Here is a 16,579-nt window from a genome sequence, read left to right as displayed (position 1 = left end):
ATAGGAGGCTTGTGAGAACTGCATGGTATCCACTGAAGCAATATTTTCACCCATCAGGCACTTGTGATGACAACAGACAACGTTACTTTTGGCCATGTTTCCAGTGAGAGTACCAGCACTCTTGCTGAGAAAAATATTTGGTTGCCCCTTTAATCAAGATCTACTCTGCCATTATCAGTTCTTTGCTCTTTGAATAGTAGGAACAAGGTTTATTGGATGCAGTGTCTTGCAGAACTTGTTTAACGTAAGAAAAGTATAGCTGTGTAAAAACTTTGCTGATGGGGCATTAGCATTGGCATAGTCAGATAAAGCCTGCGATGTTCGTAAGCTGTCTTTTATGTGCTTAAAACAGGGCTGAACCACTTTTCTGTTGGAGAGATGTTGCTTTATAGATTTTTGTGCTCTGTAGAGGGGACCAAGCTGTGTCTGATCTAAGATTTTATTTTGTAGCGTGGTGAATTTCAAAGCTCTTGCTCACTTCAGAGGAAAGAGGATTAACGTACCTTTGTTGGTAGATTGGTCCTGCTCATGCTGCTGTTCTGCTGTGTGGGTGAGCTGTTAATGCTTATCCCTGTACTGGTGGTCTCAGTTTTGGTGAGAGGTGGGGTGAGCTCTTTCCATGCTTGGTATTGATTCATGTGTAATGGAAGTCTAACCAGAGTGGCAGCAGCAGTTCACCAGCCCCAGGTGTTTATGGTAGGGGCAGGAATCTCTTCTCAAGAAGAAGGGTGAACTTGACCATTAATAATCTGTTGTTAATGTGTACAAAGATGAGGCATTGTTTATTTACACAGCTGTTCCAGGTGTGATGTGAAGGGATTTAGAGGAGGATGTTCTTCTGGCTCTACTTACATGTCCTTTCTTTCATGCTTGCTTGCTTTTTTGCTACAGGCAGTTACAGTCCTCATCTGTTTTGGTCACATTGTTCTGGCCACTCAATTACTAGCTGAGCAGCTTAGGAGAGCTGCTCGGTCACATTGAACCAGGTGTTTTGTTCATCTTTCCTCTTTGTTTCATTTTCACTGAGTCCAGGAGCTTTCAGAAGACCCATAGAAAGTGGGAAGAACTGTATCCATCAGTAGGCAAATAGTGGGAGTGGTAACTTTCCAGAACTGCAGCAGGTGGAAGAAGGCATGGCGCAGATCTTAATTAGCTGAAGGTTAAATTTGAGTAACCGTTCCTAAAGTCAGGGGAATGCAGCTGCCATGGCAGTATTGAAAATTTTCTGAACTGTTTGTTTTCTGAGGTGAGCAGGAATTCAGACGTTATATGTATTCTGAGAAGGAGTAATGTTCTGAGGATGCCTTGCATCTTTGAGTCTTCCTGAGTTGTTATAGTGGGGAGTCTTGAGTAGAAACACCTCAATGAAGGTGACTGTTTTGTGGAGGTACGAGTTGGCTGTTGAACTTCTGGTTCAAGTAATAATAGTGGTTGTTCTGAATTTTTGTAGCTGATTATGCAAGAGTACTTTAGCAAAACCTCCCTCACCTGCTCTGATGAAGGGAAAGTGTTGGAGGAACTATTTTGTGGTTATCCTGGAAGCTGGAAGTCAGTGGGATCTATTCGTATTTCTTCCATAGGCATCAGCAAATGCTTTAGCCTACCAGCTGCTTAAGTTTGTAAGAATAATCTTTTGGTACCGTTTGGACAGACATTGCCATTACAGAGAGACCATATAATCCATTGTTTCCTCATTACAACTCAATCCTGTTGATAGATTAGATAATTTAGGGTGGCAGAAAGACCTTTTGGATGACAGGATTCTGCCTTTTTTATAGATAATGTAACTGCTGTGGCTGCATTGCCCAATACTTAAGGCATAGAAAATCTCGGGAGTAAATATATTCTGTTTCTTTTCACTGCTGTCTTAACTGAAGATGTTAACCACAGTCATACTAAGTGGAAGATATTTCCTCCCTATGCATGCTCCTCATCACACATGTTCTGGCCAAAAGCTGATTTGAGACCATGCATTAATTTTTCTTTGTAAAAATGGGAAGTAACAAACCTTGCTGATCTTGGAGGATATTGGAACATTTGATTTATTAATGTTTTTGAAGCAAGTAAAGTTATATAGATAGGAAGCTGTACCTGTAACAACATGGTGGTGTATTTTTCTGTGTTCCCTGTTGAAATATTCACTTGCACTGAAAATGTCTGCTATCTCAGAATCTTGATCTGCAGAGGTGACCATCTCTGTGAAGAGTATATTCATTACTTGAATAGAAAAGGAATTGTCTGTCAGTATAGCCTTTTCTTCTATTTTTTTTTCTCCAGCTGAGAAAGAATAAGCACAATCTCAGAGAAAATAACTCTAGCAGAATTTACCATTAATTTCATTTCCTAATGACATATAGCCTCTCATTCACCTTTTATTTGGTACAGGTAAGAAGTGAATTTTAGGAAATAGACTTTTGCAAGTATCTGTATGTAGTGAGGAGGATTATTTTTCTAGAGAAAAGTACTGGCTATCTAGTTATTAGCTAAAGCTTTTGGGTATTGTGTTCAGGTAAGTGAAAGCATCAAATTGAAAACGTGACATGTATTTTAAAGTATTCGTATGGCAAGAGAGACAATGCAATATGCATTGTTTAAATATCCCATTAGCTTCTTATCACAAAATGGTTGGGGTTGGAAGGGGCCTCTGGAGACCATCTAGTCCAACCCCTGCTAAGGCAGGTTCTCCCAGAGCAGGTTGCAGAGTCACGCCCAGGCGGGTTTTGGATGTCTCCAGAGAAGGAGACCCCACGGCCTCTCTGGGCAGCCTGTGCCAGGGCTCGGTCACCATCAAAGTAAAGAAGTTTTTCCTCATACTCAGATGAAAAGAGCCCAGCTGGATCCCCCTGGCACCCGCCCTTAGGACATTTGCAGACACCGATAAGATCCGCTCCCAGCCTTCCCTTCCCCGGGCTGAACAGCCCCAGCTCCCTCAGCCCTTCCTCACAGGGGAGATGCTCCAGCCCCTCATCTCTTCGTAGCCTCCGCTGGGCCCTCCCCAGCAGTTCCCCGTCTCTCTCAAAGCGGGGAGCCCAGCACTGGGCCCAGCACCCCAGACGTGCCTCACCAGGGCCGAGCAGAGGGGCAGGATCCCCTCCCTCGCCCTGCTGGCCACGCTCCTCCTGAGGCACCCCAGGGTCCCACCCGCCTTCCTGGCCACAGGGCACACTGCTGGCCCACGGGCAACTTGCCGCCCCCCGGCCCCCCCGGGCCCTTCCCCGCAGAGCTGCCCCCCAGCGGGTCAGCCCCAGCCCGTGCTGGTGCGGGGCTTGTTCCTCCCTGGCGCAGGACCCGGCACGGGCCTCTGTTGGGCTCCATGAGGTCCCTCTGCCCAGCTCTCCGGCCTGCCCAGGCCTCGCTGAGCGCAGCGCAGCCCCTGGGGCAGCAGCCGCTGCTCCCGGTCTGTACCGCCGGCAAACCTGCTGAGGTGCCTCTGTCCCTGCATCCTGTATTTCAGACATTAATGGGCAGAATAGGCGATACGTCCACACACATATTGAACTTGCATAAAGATGTATGAGTGATATCATAGTATTTTGTGGGTCGTAATTATTCCTATGCTTCTTGTAAGATGGCATGTGAGTTTTTGAATTGATTGTGAACAAAAGGAAGAGGGGGAGGAAGGAGCAGAAGGGCTGAAGTTGGTCTCTACTGATATAACCTGATTAGGACAGTGTATAGTCATTGTTGTTAAAGATCATGAGAACTGCGTAAATGAGTAAGCGCTGACAGGAAAAAAGTGCTGCCGTTATTATACTGAGATTGTCTGATGCAGTTTGTTTTATTTTCATTTCTACTTTTATTGATGTGACACATAAGCTCTTTAAGCCAAAAGCTGTCTTTTGTAATGCTTACATTTTGCCTGAGACAGTGGGATAACTATCCATTGCTCAGTGAATGATTCTGCAACAATCCAAATAATTATAGATAATAATGGAGTAATACATGAGTAATATACTTTTGGAAAATTAGCTAGTATGTGAGCTACTTAATCATTTCTGAGCATGCAAGTGTTAAGTATCACTAATATTAAACATGGACATTGTTCCTGCTTGTGCTAACGTTTTGTTAATTATTGCCATTGTAACAAAAGCCTTTTTGTTGTTTTTTTGTTTTGTATGTTTTTTTTCTCTGTTAGGCTCAAAATGCACAGCAGCTCCATGAGAGGATCCAGTCTTCTAGTATGGATGCAAAGTTAGAAGCACTGAAAGACTTAGCCAACTACTCACGGGATGTTACGTTTGCTCAAGAATTTATAAACCTAGACGGTATTTCCCTCCTAACACAAATGGTTGAAAGTGGCACAGAGTAAGTATTCTGCTTAAACTCTGATGTTCCTCCTGTATGTGGGGTGCTTTCATGCTCAATTTCTGAGTGCCTGAAGTAAAGTATTTCTGTATACAGCTTTTAAGATTATATAAAATAAAACATCTGAAGAGTTTCTGTGCTGCTAGGATAGTATATCTATTATCAATGAGAATATTTTTTTAATTTCCCCTAACAGTGGGCTGGTAGGGATTGTGGCTGAGCAAAGTAGGCAGTCACAAGTACCCTCTGTTCCATGAAGTTTTGGGGAAATCGTAGTTTCTTCTGTACCCGTTGGAATTTAGATAAATCATTGATAGTATATTTAAAGGCTCATATTTAAAAGATGTGATCTGAAAACTGTGGTTTAAATTTCATGTTACTGAGAACATGTTTTGCTTCTGGCTGGGGTTTTTCAAATGATAGTGGCTTTTTGACATGAAATTGAAAGCTGACCTCTGAAAATACATTCATTCTTTACCAAAACTTCCCACCAATTTTCACCATTGGTGAAATTCAAGACCATAGTCCTGAGTAAGTGTCTATTGGCTTAATGTGGAGAGTACTACTGAAAAGGATTGTTGCACCATTAAGTTATGTTCTAACAGTCACTGTTTCAAGTAGGCTTTTGCTTTCAAGTAAAAATTTTAGTGCTTTGCAGTCAGTGTCAACCTCTACTGCACATGAAGAAATCAACAATACCCATACCCTTCTTGGAGAGAAAAAAAATGCTCTGAAAGTAGTTTTCTTATTCAGTGGGGGTGTTCAGTCTTGTGGACCAGACTTAAGAAGTAAATTGCTGAAATTAACCCAAATTCCTTCACAAATGTGCTTGTGTTCCCTTGGATTCAAGAAAGTAAACAGTGTTACTGGGTAAAGCGAAAGCTTTGAAGTGGATCACAAATCATCTCTGATGGTCCCATACAAGATATACTGGGGGTTTTCCACAGAAAAGTTAAGTACTTTTTAGAATCCAGTAGTCCTTAGATTGGGAAATGTAAAAGCGCACTCTCGCTAATCCTGCCTGTTGTGTGGTCGATGGTTTATAGGACTTTGAATCCCTACTGCCTAACTCTGGCTAAATACTGGATTTCTAATAGCTGATGGTTTCATCTCCAGTGTTTTGAGGTTATGGTCTTTATTTTTTTGCAGTGATGTGGTCTGTGGCACATATTATGCCACTTCAAAAAAAAAAACCAAACAAAAAACAAAAAATGCTTTTAGTTACCAAATTTGTCAACTTGTATATTCATATAATATTTGTTGTTTAGAGACCAAAGTAAATTGAAAAACAAAGACAGGTTTAAGTTGATGTAAACATGTGCACACAGTTACTGTGCTAATTAAAAAGTATACTGAATGGGCAGGCTTATATGTGCCTATGAAGGTTAGAACATAAGCAAATTACAAGTCACTGCCTCTAGGTTTTTTTATCATGAATTTAAGTTAAATGGTTTAACATTATTCCACTATGGAAGGTATTTAAGACTAAAGCATTTCATTTGCTATTGAAACAGACATGGAACATTCACGTTTTTTTATAAGCATTTCATTTAGCAGCATCAAAGCTAAAGCAAGTGCCCTTGTCACCCATCAGATGTGTTTGTACTACTGTTTTGTAGCTGTGGGATTGGCCAAGCTGTAGCAGACTGGTCTGGATTAAAAATAACTATTTGGGAGGGAAACTGCTTAAGCCAGCACCACTGTTGAAAGAACTGCTCAGCAAATTACACCCTAGTAGTAATTCCTGGCTGAGAGTATAAGTTTTCAAACCACACAGTGGGCTTGTAGACTGGACATCTGAGCAGTCTTGCCGACATGCCGCACACACACCACCACCACCCCACCACCCCCTTTTTTTTTTAATGATTTGCATTTGGAAGGATTTCAGAGTTTTCTTTTTAGCTGGTGTAACATTATCACCAAAGATGCATTGATAGATCTACCTGTCTAATCTATTTATCAGTGTTTCTGCCTGTTGGGAGAAATGCTGTTTAGTTTGGGCGTTACAGAAAGACTCAGACTGTCTGAAGCTGAGACAGCAACTTTGTGTGTTGATGAACTCTCAGTATTTGCTGCAGTCTTTTTCATGTTCAGCAGCCTAGATGTTCTGCAGCTTTTGATAGGGTCTGCAGGTAAGGATTTTGCCAGTCTGGTTTTGCAAAGGGAGTTGTAAAGCAAGGGCATCTATCTATGTTATGCTGTAGAAGCATAGAATCACGTACATTCCCTTCTGTGTTCATACTGTGCATCACTGGCTGATAAGTGCATATCTAACAGAACCTGAGATTTAATGAAAGGAGCAAATCCTAATATACACAGATTCAGCAGCCTAAGTCCGCCTCGATGCTGCTGCTTTCCTTTCTTGACTGACTTTAAGCTGTTGAACCTGTTGTCCCAACTCACGGTCTGTCGCTCATCCAACTCAGGGTCTGTCACTCATGGCTACTCCAGCACACTAAGTCAAAGGACAAACTCCTTTCTCAGAAGAAGCATTTTTTTCTTTTTTTTTTTGACTTTATTATTACAACAAAACAGCTTTCTAAAATGACCTGTGAACAAATAAGGTGTGTGTGGAAGGTGAAGGAGGGTAATATATGGAGGAGAGATTGGGACAAGGACAGTCAGACATTTGAGTGCTCTAGGCTGTCAAGGACAAGCAGCTGGAGACAGTTAGTTGTCCTTTTATGTTCTCTATGCCTGTTTTCGCTTGGACTCTCTGCAGTACCGTTAATAAGAAGTCCCATAAGATGCTTGCTGAAAAGGCAAAGCAAGCTGAAGGCTGCCTTTACTATTAGCTCCCACCCCGGGCTTTGCGCTTTCAGCAGCGTGACCTTCTGGGTTGTGCTGCTGACTAGGTCACTGAAATGGTTCAAGCCACAAAGCTCTTTTCCCTCCTTTTCTGTGCCCCAGTACCTGCTGCTTTTTTTTCCCCCCAATGATATTTTTAACTGATCATTTCAGTGTCCATAGGTTGACCTACCTAAACAATTAGATTAGCATTTAAAAGGGGGGGGGGGGGGGGGGGGGCGGGCAGTATTAGAGGAGGAATGAGCGGTGAGAAATTTCAGGGAAGGGTAGAAACTTCCTTGATGGCCCAGTTATAGAAGGCAATATATTTTATAAAGGTACCTTTAGGGTATATCTTCACTGTGGAATTACCTTACCCACCTTTGAGTTACTGCTGTTGAGCCAGCCTTGCTTGTATGAGGCTATGACTCATATAGCTGAGAGAACCCTAATGGCTTGGTGCTGCAAAGAGATGGCCCAGCTGCCTGCCCTCTTCTCCCATTCCTTTTATGTTAACACCTGCTCTCCAGCCCAGTCCTGCTTGCTTCCTAGACTGGCTCTGGTGCCTGGATGCTTCACAAAGCCAATCCAGCATTTTAACTTGGTCGCAGAGTACCCACTTCTGGTTTGCAGAGTTAGTTTTCTGCCTAGCTTGGTGCTTGAAGAAGTAAGAGAGGAAGTGGGCATGAGTGGGTGCAGAAAAGGCCCTTCTTTGTGACACTAGACCATTACATTTGCCTTAGGTGCGTCATTGAGCCACAACCAGAGAGCAATTGTGTGTGAGTGGCTGTCTCTGCTCTCGTGTTGCAAGCCGGAGACTGGCACTAAGACTGAGGGAGTCAGAGGGGATGGGATATACCCCACTGGGGGGCTGCTGCTCTGCATGTGGGTTAATGCAGCTGAGGACAGCCCTGAATCAGTAAGCCCAGGCTGAGTAGTGCCTCTGTTCACGGTGTGCTGCAGCTGTACTAGAAATCAATGAATTTTGTTAATTCAAACTTTATTCTCTTTTTTAAAATTATTATTTATTTTCCCCAAAGGGGCAGACAGTGCTTATTAAAAGTACCATCATATTCAGTGTAAGGTTGCTCTGAGGTTTCCTTTGCACGTGGAACTCATGTTAGGGGCAGCTCTTAAATTACAATTTGAGTGTGTAATTAAGTTTTAGTGGGCAGCCTCTGGAAAGCAGGACTCCAGCTTTTTATATAACTTTCACTGAGGAAGAGGCCTATGCTTTATTTATAGTTAGCTTTATTTATTGTGCTACTTACTCATTATTTCAGTGAAGCTAATGGCTATAAAAGTACAGTGACCAAAGTAAGAGGATGTAAATTCCTGGGTCTCTAGTTACGTCTGCTTCATTTTGCTGGTGATGAAAAGAAGTAGTAATAATAAAAGTTCACAACAACTAGCAATGTTTCCTGGTTATTTTTCCATATGCTATGTTCCTGAATATTGAAGAAAATTAGAATGCATTAGAGAATAGCCTTTTCAGGTTCTTGCTGTTAATATAGTGTAAAAAATAAGAAGTTGACATGTGGGGGTTGTTTTATTTTGTGTATATTTTCAAAAGTGTTTTTAATACTATGTGTAGTTACTATAATTTGTGCCAAATCTCCTTGAATGCCTGCTGCTTAGAGCAAATGAACTGCAGACATGGTGTGGGCTGGGACAAAGCCATAGGGGTTGGTGGTAGTCAGATTGTAGGGTGCAGGGGTCTGTACTGAAGCAGAGAGTACATCTGGTCAATATGAATATATTTATATCAGCAGAGATGCAACATGTCTTAGAAACTGTCCACATGTGTCTTGGTCCTGTTGATTGAAATGGCTTATCTTTGTTTTTCCTTCAGGCTCATTCTTTCTTCCAGAGCATGCTAGGAGTCTCTCATTAACTGAAGGAAAAAAGAAAAGAAAAAAAAAGTGGGTTTCTGTTTATTTTTATGGTTTGGGTGACCTATAAATTACAGCAGAAACTGCAAGTTAGGTCATGAGAAACAAGTAAATGCTGATTCCATTTTATAATTATCCATGATGTCCAATCATTTCTCAGACTCTGGACATCTGTATCATGAAGGAGGGCTGTGGGTGTGCACACGCAGTTGTTTTCCTTTCCAGAGACTTTTCAGAAAGAAATTTCTATAGCACTTCTAATGCTAATTTGTTGACTGAAGCCCAGTTCATGCCTGGTTAAGGGGAGCTGAACATGCGGTCCATCTGGCTGGATATACAGACAATATAAAGGGGAAGTCTTAAGAGTGTGCTGCTTCTGATCCCCACCCAGAGAGTGCAGAGTCCTAAAATAATACAGAAAAAGAGCAATGCTAGAAGGTCCTAGTTACCATAATGGCTGATGAAAAATGTGTTCAGGAACCAAACTGGAAAACATGATTGGGTCTCCTTGCTACTACATCTGAATTAACATTGTTCACTCATTCAGAGCTGTATTCCATAGTCTAGCCTAGAACTAATATTTCAGAAAAATATGGCTGTATAGGTAGTCTTTCTGATGTAGCAGAAGACTGGTTACGCTGTGGTGGTTTGTTTGCGGTTGGTTTTTTTTTCTTGATGTAGCAGAAGTTGTGTGACTGGGACAGATTCTTAAGCTTCCTTAAAAGGAAAGAAAGCCTTCATCATCCCTTATAAAGTAAGAAAAGGAAAACGTAAGTCACAAGCCATAAATATTGAAAGACCAAAGAGTTAATAAAAGGAATCTAAATTTATTTTTATCATTACCAGTAATAATAATAATCTCATGACTGGGAAGAAAAAGAGGAAGGCCTATGCAGAATTTTCAGTATTTTTTTATTGGCATTATCATGGTATCTGTCACTTGTCATTTGGCTGCAATAACACACAGTTTTTGCCAAAAAATGCTAAGCCTAGCTGACTTGACAGTAACCAGAATTGTTTCTGCTGCTGTTGAGAAAGTTGTTCTTCAGGGATCTGCTTCATTGATGTGGCTGTGCTGAGCAGCTTTATTGTAGTACAGCTGTGGCACAGGAGCATGCTAGTCGATGCTGCTCAGAGATAGTTGCAGATAGTCTGGTTTTAATTTTGGGTTGTCATTGCTTGGTGCACAGATCGGAGAGAAAAACTTGCTTTAAATTGGGACAGTTGTTAAATTTTGTCATCTTTCTATTGGAGGTAATAGATGCAGTTAGATAAGGTACATAAAAGCTTCTAAATAAAGGTGTGTTTCTATGGTTTTTGACTCTGGACTAAGAGGAGTCTTTTAATGAACACATGCAGTTGCAGAGTTGGCTGCTGTACAGCTGGAAGTCTCAGAGATGGCAATTGTGCATGCTTTAAGGACAAATTGTATTGTCCAGTGAAATTCTAGCTCTTGGCTTGTCTTACAGAGATAATATTGTATACCAGCCCAGTGGAAGACAGATTGGTTTGGAGTTATTCCAGCTTTGATGCACTTTTTGGGACAGTTGCTTGCATACCTGCTGATGGTTTTTTCCATCCCAGTCTGATGAGTATTTCAGTAGTGCTGTCAAAACACTTAAGCAGCCCTTGCTCACAGCCGCTTGTTCTGTCTTGCTTTATCTGAAGAGTTATGCTGGTAGTGTTTGTAGCAAGCTGGACTGAAAAACTGTAGATTATTAAAAGTGACAATAAAGGCTACTTTTAATACAATATTCCTTAACCCAGTTCAGTCCTCTGAGCTCACAGTGTTGCCCCAGAAAACAGCTGTGCAAGCACAACTCACTGGGTAAATGGGAAATTCATTTTCAGGAGATGATGTGAAGAATGCTAAGCTAGTGGGTCTTTACCATGGTATAAAGTAGTCCTTTTCCACCCTTCCCATCTACTGGGTGTGTAGTACCTGCTTCATCTCTTAGTCAGCTCCAATGCTCCTCTGAGGACTCAGTGATCCAATTCAGTTTGCTAATCTGGCCAGCTGATGGAGGGAGGGAAATAATTTGTATTTTTGACAGCACTGGGCTATTAGACAGGCTCAGCCATTCCTGTGAAGCTTCACCTGGAAGCATAGATTACCAAACCTGACATTGCTGCCAAAATCAATTCTTGTCCAATGGGGGTTTTATGCAATCTTCATTTCTTAGTGCTTCAGTAATGTTGGGAGAGAGTGACTATTGTCTGAGGCAAAAATCCAAAAAAGTGTATAAAATCAGGTAATCCTGTTATACCACTGTGGAGGTGGTAATGATAGAAGAATGACAAAGGGCTGCAGTTCCCATAAAAGCTACTCCACTTTCTTCCTTTCTTTGTGGGGTGGCTTTTTTTATTTTTTCTCCTGCTTGCTCTATTTTGGGTTAGTTTCTCCACCAGTCTTCAGGCTTGGATTCCATCCTCCCTCTCAGCACACACAAGTACAATTTCTTGTATATCCTTTTTATATACGTAGTGCACACAGTATGATTTAGATAAAAGCCTCATCTGAAGATTGAACCGTTAAACATCACACCTTTGGAAGGAAGAGGAAAGTTGCTGGTCCTTGCACTCCTGTCATCCCATTTTTTATTTTTTTTTGCAGGGTTTTTTTTCTTACTTTGGTTGTGCTTAAGCATATTAGCATTTAAATGACCCTGTTAAGTGGTGATACCAACACCTTGTTGACAGGAATAGGGAAGAGGAGACAGTTTTATTGGGTTTTGTTTGGCAGCAACTTTTGTAAAATGTGATGCAAAGAGTAATTCCAGTAGTGGATTTGTATTTCCAAATGTTCTTTAGAGTACCAAGCTAGACAAAACTTTTTTTTTAATTTAAACTCAGGCAAAAGCCAAGTATTTGAGGAACCAGCAAAAATAAGAAGAGCTTAAAACTCTGCTTCTGCAACTTCCCAGAATGTTTTTGTCTCTTGGACTGTTGTGGCTCTGAGCAGTGGAAGCACTGCTGCATAACTTAATAGTAATTTTACAGGTTTCATCCAAATAATTTATTACAACCTCCTGGCCAGAGTCTTTCCCAGACTTCATATATATGATGTCTGATACAGCCAGAAGCCAGAAATATGTACTCCTGTGTATTTGTCTTCTCATATTTCTCATAACACTGCCTGTTACCCAGAATGTGGGCTACCCTTGTGTTTGCCTGAAAAGCAGTAGCCAAATAACAATTTAATTGGTTAGCAGGTCCTTCATCCATAATCCCGTCGATTTTTCTGGAGAGGAAGGTTTTGTGAACATCTTCCACCTTTGCTAATAATGGCCCTCTCTGGTGCCATACGTCAAAGCTTTTCATCCTCAGTGGTATTTTTATCCTACTCTGCACGTGTTTAAACACTGGCAGGTCAGAAACGTTGGTTGCATTGAAGTGGTGTGACTGCTTTAGCTCTTGGCATCATGAACTCCAGTGGGTCCACACTGGCTTCCACAATGGGACATTTTAGTTGTTCTCCCTAGTGCAGACAAGCCCTTACTGTGCACTGTGTGTTACCCCAACTGGGGTTTAGATTTGGGGGTATCTTTGGTTCTCATACAGCAGGTTTTACACGTGAACAGATAGGAGTTGATCCAGTCAGATCCTTGCTAGGCTGGTCTCTGCTGGAAGCTGCTCATGATATAACCTACAGTGTCTGAGCAAGTACTAAGTCGGTATGGTTTGGGAAAGTCCAAAGGGAATGGCTGTTCCTTAGGATTCAGCTGGAAATGTATCACAAGGTTCCTTTGAGGGCAAACAGGGAACGTATTATGGTAGCGAAATGTCTAAACAAGTAACTTGTTGTTAATGTTTATTTTGCATTATGTTGGCATTTGTTTTGAGACTTCTCCCTGTATAAAAATTGCTGTCCGTTTTTGTCTTTCACCACTGTAGTATCTGAAACTCCCACAAACACTATTTAATTTACCCTCATAACATTTATGTTATGGCCACAGTTTTGTTCCCACCTGTGCAAGTGCAACTGAAGGATGGTTTCATAAAAAAAATAAAAAAATATAAGTATGGATCTAATTACAGTGTCTAGATTGGTAAGGCTTTCAATATTTTTGACCATACTTGCGGTAACTCACCCTGGAAGTGTTTTGCAGAACTGTCTGGTTGCTACCACAGAGTCAGTCTTCTAGAAGAAAAAATGGTTACGTATATATAGAAAGAGGAAAGCCGATGGAGGTGGCAGACTGTATTTGTTCCTTTCCTCTCTGACTTGCTGGAAGAGCTAGCTCGACTATTCCTTCGGTGGTAACTTTAGCTTGCTCTGTGGGTGAATACGAGAGGAACTCCTGCACATGCCAGGTCCTTCTGTATTAGGCTTTTGGTTCAACGATGCAATGAAAATAGCATGCACTCCTTTAGATAACAGACTCCACCTGTTCAGTGGTAGAAGTCTATCTGTAATCATCCTGTACCACTTTGCTGCAACTTTTGATATCCTACATTGATTGCTGCTCTTATCACACTTCCCAAAGCAACAGCAATTAGTAGAAATTGTTTGGTCTAATATGATGGTTATCTTTCCTCTCAAGTCAAAATTTGTTCTTTGTATTGCTTCACCAGAGAAGTCCTATATGATTCAATTATTTCTCCATATTATTCTAAATTTATGTTTACTTTTACATTGCACATCATCTGACCTCAAATTAGCTGATTGCCAGTAACTCAAGGTGAAGAAGGGTTCTGTAAATGCTAAAAAGTGTTACTATCTAAATGTTTTGTTCTGAGACTCAGATGTTTGTTCTTTAATGCCTGGGCTCAGTCATGGAGAAAATACACCTGATTGTACCGTGTTGTGAAGAATCCCTGGCAAAACTGAGGCTACCCTTTGAAGTGCTACCAATTCACAAATACCACGCTCGTTTCTCTTTGATGACAGACAGACACAGCACCAATTTCAAATTTACTTGCTGCTTAGCCAAAGACAGCACCTGGATGAAAAGCAGCTGTTTTAAAAGCTGGGCTCAGAAAGATACCGTGAAGTTTTGCTGGCATTTGCTGCCTGAGGTTGCTTGGATCCACGCACATTTGGGAGATGACAAAACCCATTTGTGGTGGTGGTTGTGCTTGTTAAGGTGTAGCAGAGTCTGCCGCAGCAAGGAAGCATTCCGTTTGCAGAAGCACAGTAATGACATTCTGCTGAAGTTGGGAATTCCTACTGTGGGAAATGCTTTGAACTTTTCTGCTCCTAAAAGCATGTTGAGGGTAATTTTCTCCCCTCTTTAAGGCTGTCTGATCATCAGGATGCTTTTTGTTTTTTCGTTACTACTGGCTACACTGATAGCTGTTGTAGCATAAAAGAACCAAAGCCACAAAATCCAAGAACAAAATATTGGCACTTTTCTAATTTAAGCTAGGCTGTAGCCCAGTCTGTGCTTGGGTACCTGGTAAACTGTGCAGTCATTATCTTCAGACATGGGTATTGCAGCTCACAGCTAGCAATGAAGGATTTCAAAGTGCTATTCCTGGGATGTACTCTCTGTTTTCTCCCCTCATGGTTACACAAGCCAGTCCAAAAGCTGCCCTCCCTGAGGCTGGTCCTTCTAGAAAAGAGTCTATACATAGACTCATGCAGTCTTTGCAGAAAGCACATTACTTACGCATCAAGAAAATGGGAAGTGCGAGGTTGGAAGAGTTACTGCTGTACCAAAAGGAAAAAATATATTAAATAATCCAGTCAGGTTCTGGGGGAGAGTTGAATCAGCAGCTGGAGAGCCTTGAGTCCTAGAGCTGTTGTGGGCTGAACAGCATGGCAGCAAGTGCAAAGGGGAGAACCTGGGGAGAAGGTGAGAGGGAGGAAGGAGGGACCTGTTTGTTCTCCTTTTGAACAGTAGTCTGCCCAGTATGGAGCTGCAGCCAACCCTCTGAAATAAAATTGTGAAATAGGTTTAGGAGACACAAGAAGGGGTTAAGCAGAAATGGATATTTATTTTTTCCTTTCCTTTTTTCCTCCCCTGTTTAAGTGGTGTTTTAAAAAGAAGATATTTATCTTGGATGCCATTTTTACCATTGATACCCTTTCTTCAGCTTGCTTAGTAGCATAATCAGCAGTTCTGAAGACAGTTATTAGCAGAAGGATGATTTGCAAATTGTGATCAGTGGCTACAGCTTTCAAATGCACTTATTATCCCCCTTTCCCCTTAATATTTGGCTTCCAGTTTCCTGAATGTAGTAACGTGATGCCAGATCTTCTGGTTCACCGAATAGACATAACAGTGTATAACTAGGGGGGAAACCAGGAAAAAATATAAACCCAAACAACTGGTGGGCTACCTTAAACCTCTTGCTGCAACTAGGAACCAAGTGTTTTGAAAGTTACTAGGAAAGCAAGAGCATCACACTGAAGGTTGGGTGTGTAGCTTGGCCTCTTAGAAACTGAATCAATAAGTAACATTCTTAAGCAGGTCATTGTCATCTTCAAGTGGATTGATTCAGCATCCTGGGTCTAGGCGTGTCCATTGGTATGTGAATTTTAAAAGCAAAAGAGCTACAGCTGAGCCTACACATTCTGTTGGAATAAGACTGCTGCACTGCTTTTATGTGTCATGGAGCTAGTGTTGAGTAAATGCAACTCTGTGGTTAAAACACCCAGGGTAAATTCTTTGCCTGCCTTTAAAATCAACAGAAAACTTGTCCCGTGAGGTCCTAGCTACACAACAATTTTCAACCATGCTGACAACTCTGACATCAGTATTAGTGATGGAGACAGGAAGTAATTAAAAGAGGTTTTTAGGCAACAGACTACACATCACAGCAACAGACAGAAAATGCTTAATATGTAAACCTTTATTGTTTTGTACCAAAGACTTCTTTTACACAAATACTTAACTAATTTAGGATGCCTAGATACACTTTAATGGTGAAGAGAAACAGGTTTTAGAGAAATCTGATATATTTCCCCTGTCCACTGTCTTTCCTCTTCTGCTTTTTTTCCTAACAGAAGTTAACAGAAGTATTCTGAACAAATATTTGAAATTAATTTTGAGTTATTTACTGAACTGTTTCTATTCACAGCAAATTGTTAGCAATTTACTGCCTCTTACTGTGTGTGTCTCTTTAAATTTTAAGAATCAAGTATATGTGTGTGCGTGTGCATAGGTAAATAGAGTACAGATGTTTAAAGTGTGTCTCCTCACGTGCAAGTTTTAATTTTGCAGACGATATCAGAAATTGCAGAAGATAATGAAGCCCTGGTAAGAACCTGATTAGATCATTACCTTGCCCACTACCTCTTCTTTTGCATGACTGCGTTCAGGCCCTTGCGCTAATCTTTATACGTAAATACAACTGTGCATATTCATTCGGCAAGTCTTTGACCTTCTCTGTTTTCTGCTCTTTGATGCCTGTTAAAATTTTCTGATGAAGACTTTTTTTGCTTTGCTTGTGGAATGAGTGCTTCATTTCTGTAACTTCTGCAGGGGCTTCTACTGTTTCTGAAGTAAGGCTTTTGTTTTGCTTTATTTTTTAATTTGAGCAAACGAATAATTTCCCCGCCTTCCCCAATTCCCCTCTTAAATTGGTCTGGCTTACGTGATTGATAGTAGGCAATTTTAATCATTGATGTTAGAGAGATGAAAGTAAGA

The 16,579-nt window shown here is 41.2% G+C and overlaps 1 protein-coding gene across 4 annotated transcripts in view; it reads left to right on the top strand.

The window, feature by feature from the left end:
* Positions 1-16,579, top strand: part of ELMO1 (engulfment and cell motility 1) — a 311,400-nt gene that overhangs the window by 82,001 nt on the left and 212,820 nt on the right. For all 4 annotated transcript variants that reach the window (XM_055706867.1, XM_055706868.1, XM_055706866.1 and 1 more), the window contains 2 exons: positions 4,136-4,305; positions 16,154-16,189. In XM_055706867.1, coding sequence (XP_055562842.1) covers positions 4,136-4,305; positions 16,154-16,189 — 206 coding nt within the window. The remainder of the gene's footprint in view (positions 1-4,135; positions 4,306-16,153; positions 16,190-16,579) is intronic.

The sequence above is a fragment of the Falco cherrug genome, chromosome 4, assembly GCF_023634085.1.
Source record: "Falco cherrug isolate bFalChe1 chromosome 4, bFalChe1.pri, whole genome shotgun sequence".
NCBI classification, from domain to species: domain Eukaryota; kingdom Metazoa; phylum Chordata; class Aves; order Falconiformes; family Falconidae; genus Falco; species Falco cherrug.
The sequence above is the reverse complement of the archived record's forward strand: the minus strand, read 5'-3'. Positions and strand labels throughout refer to the sequence as shown.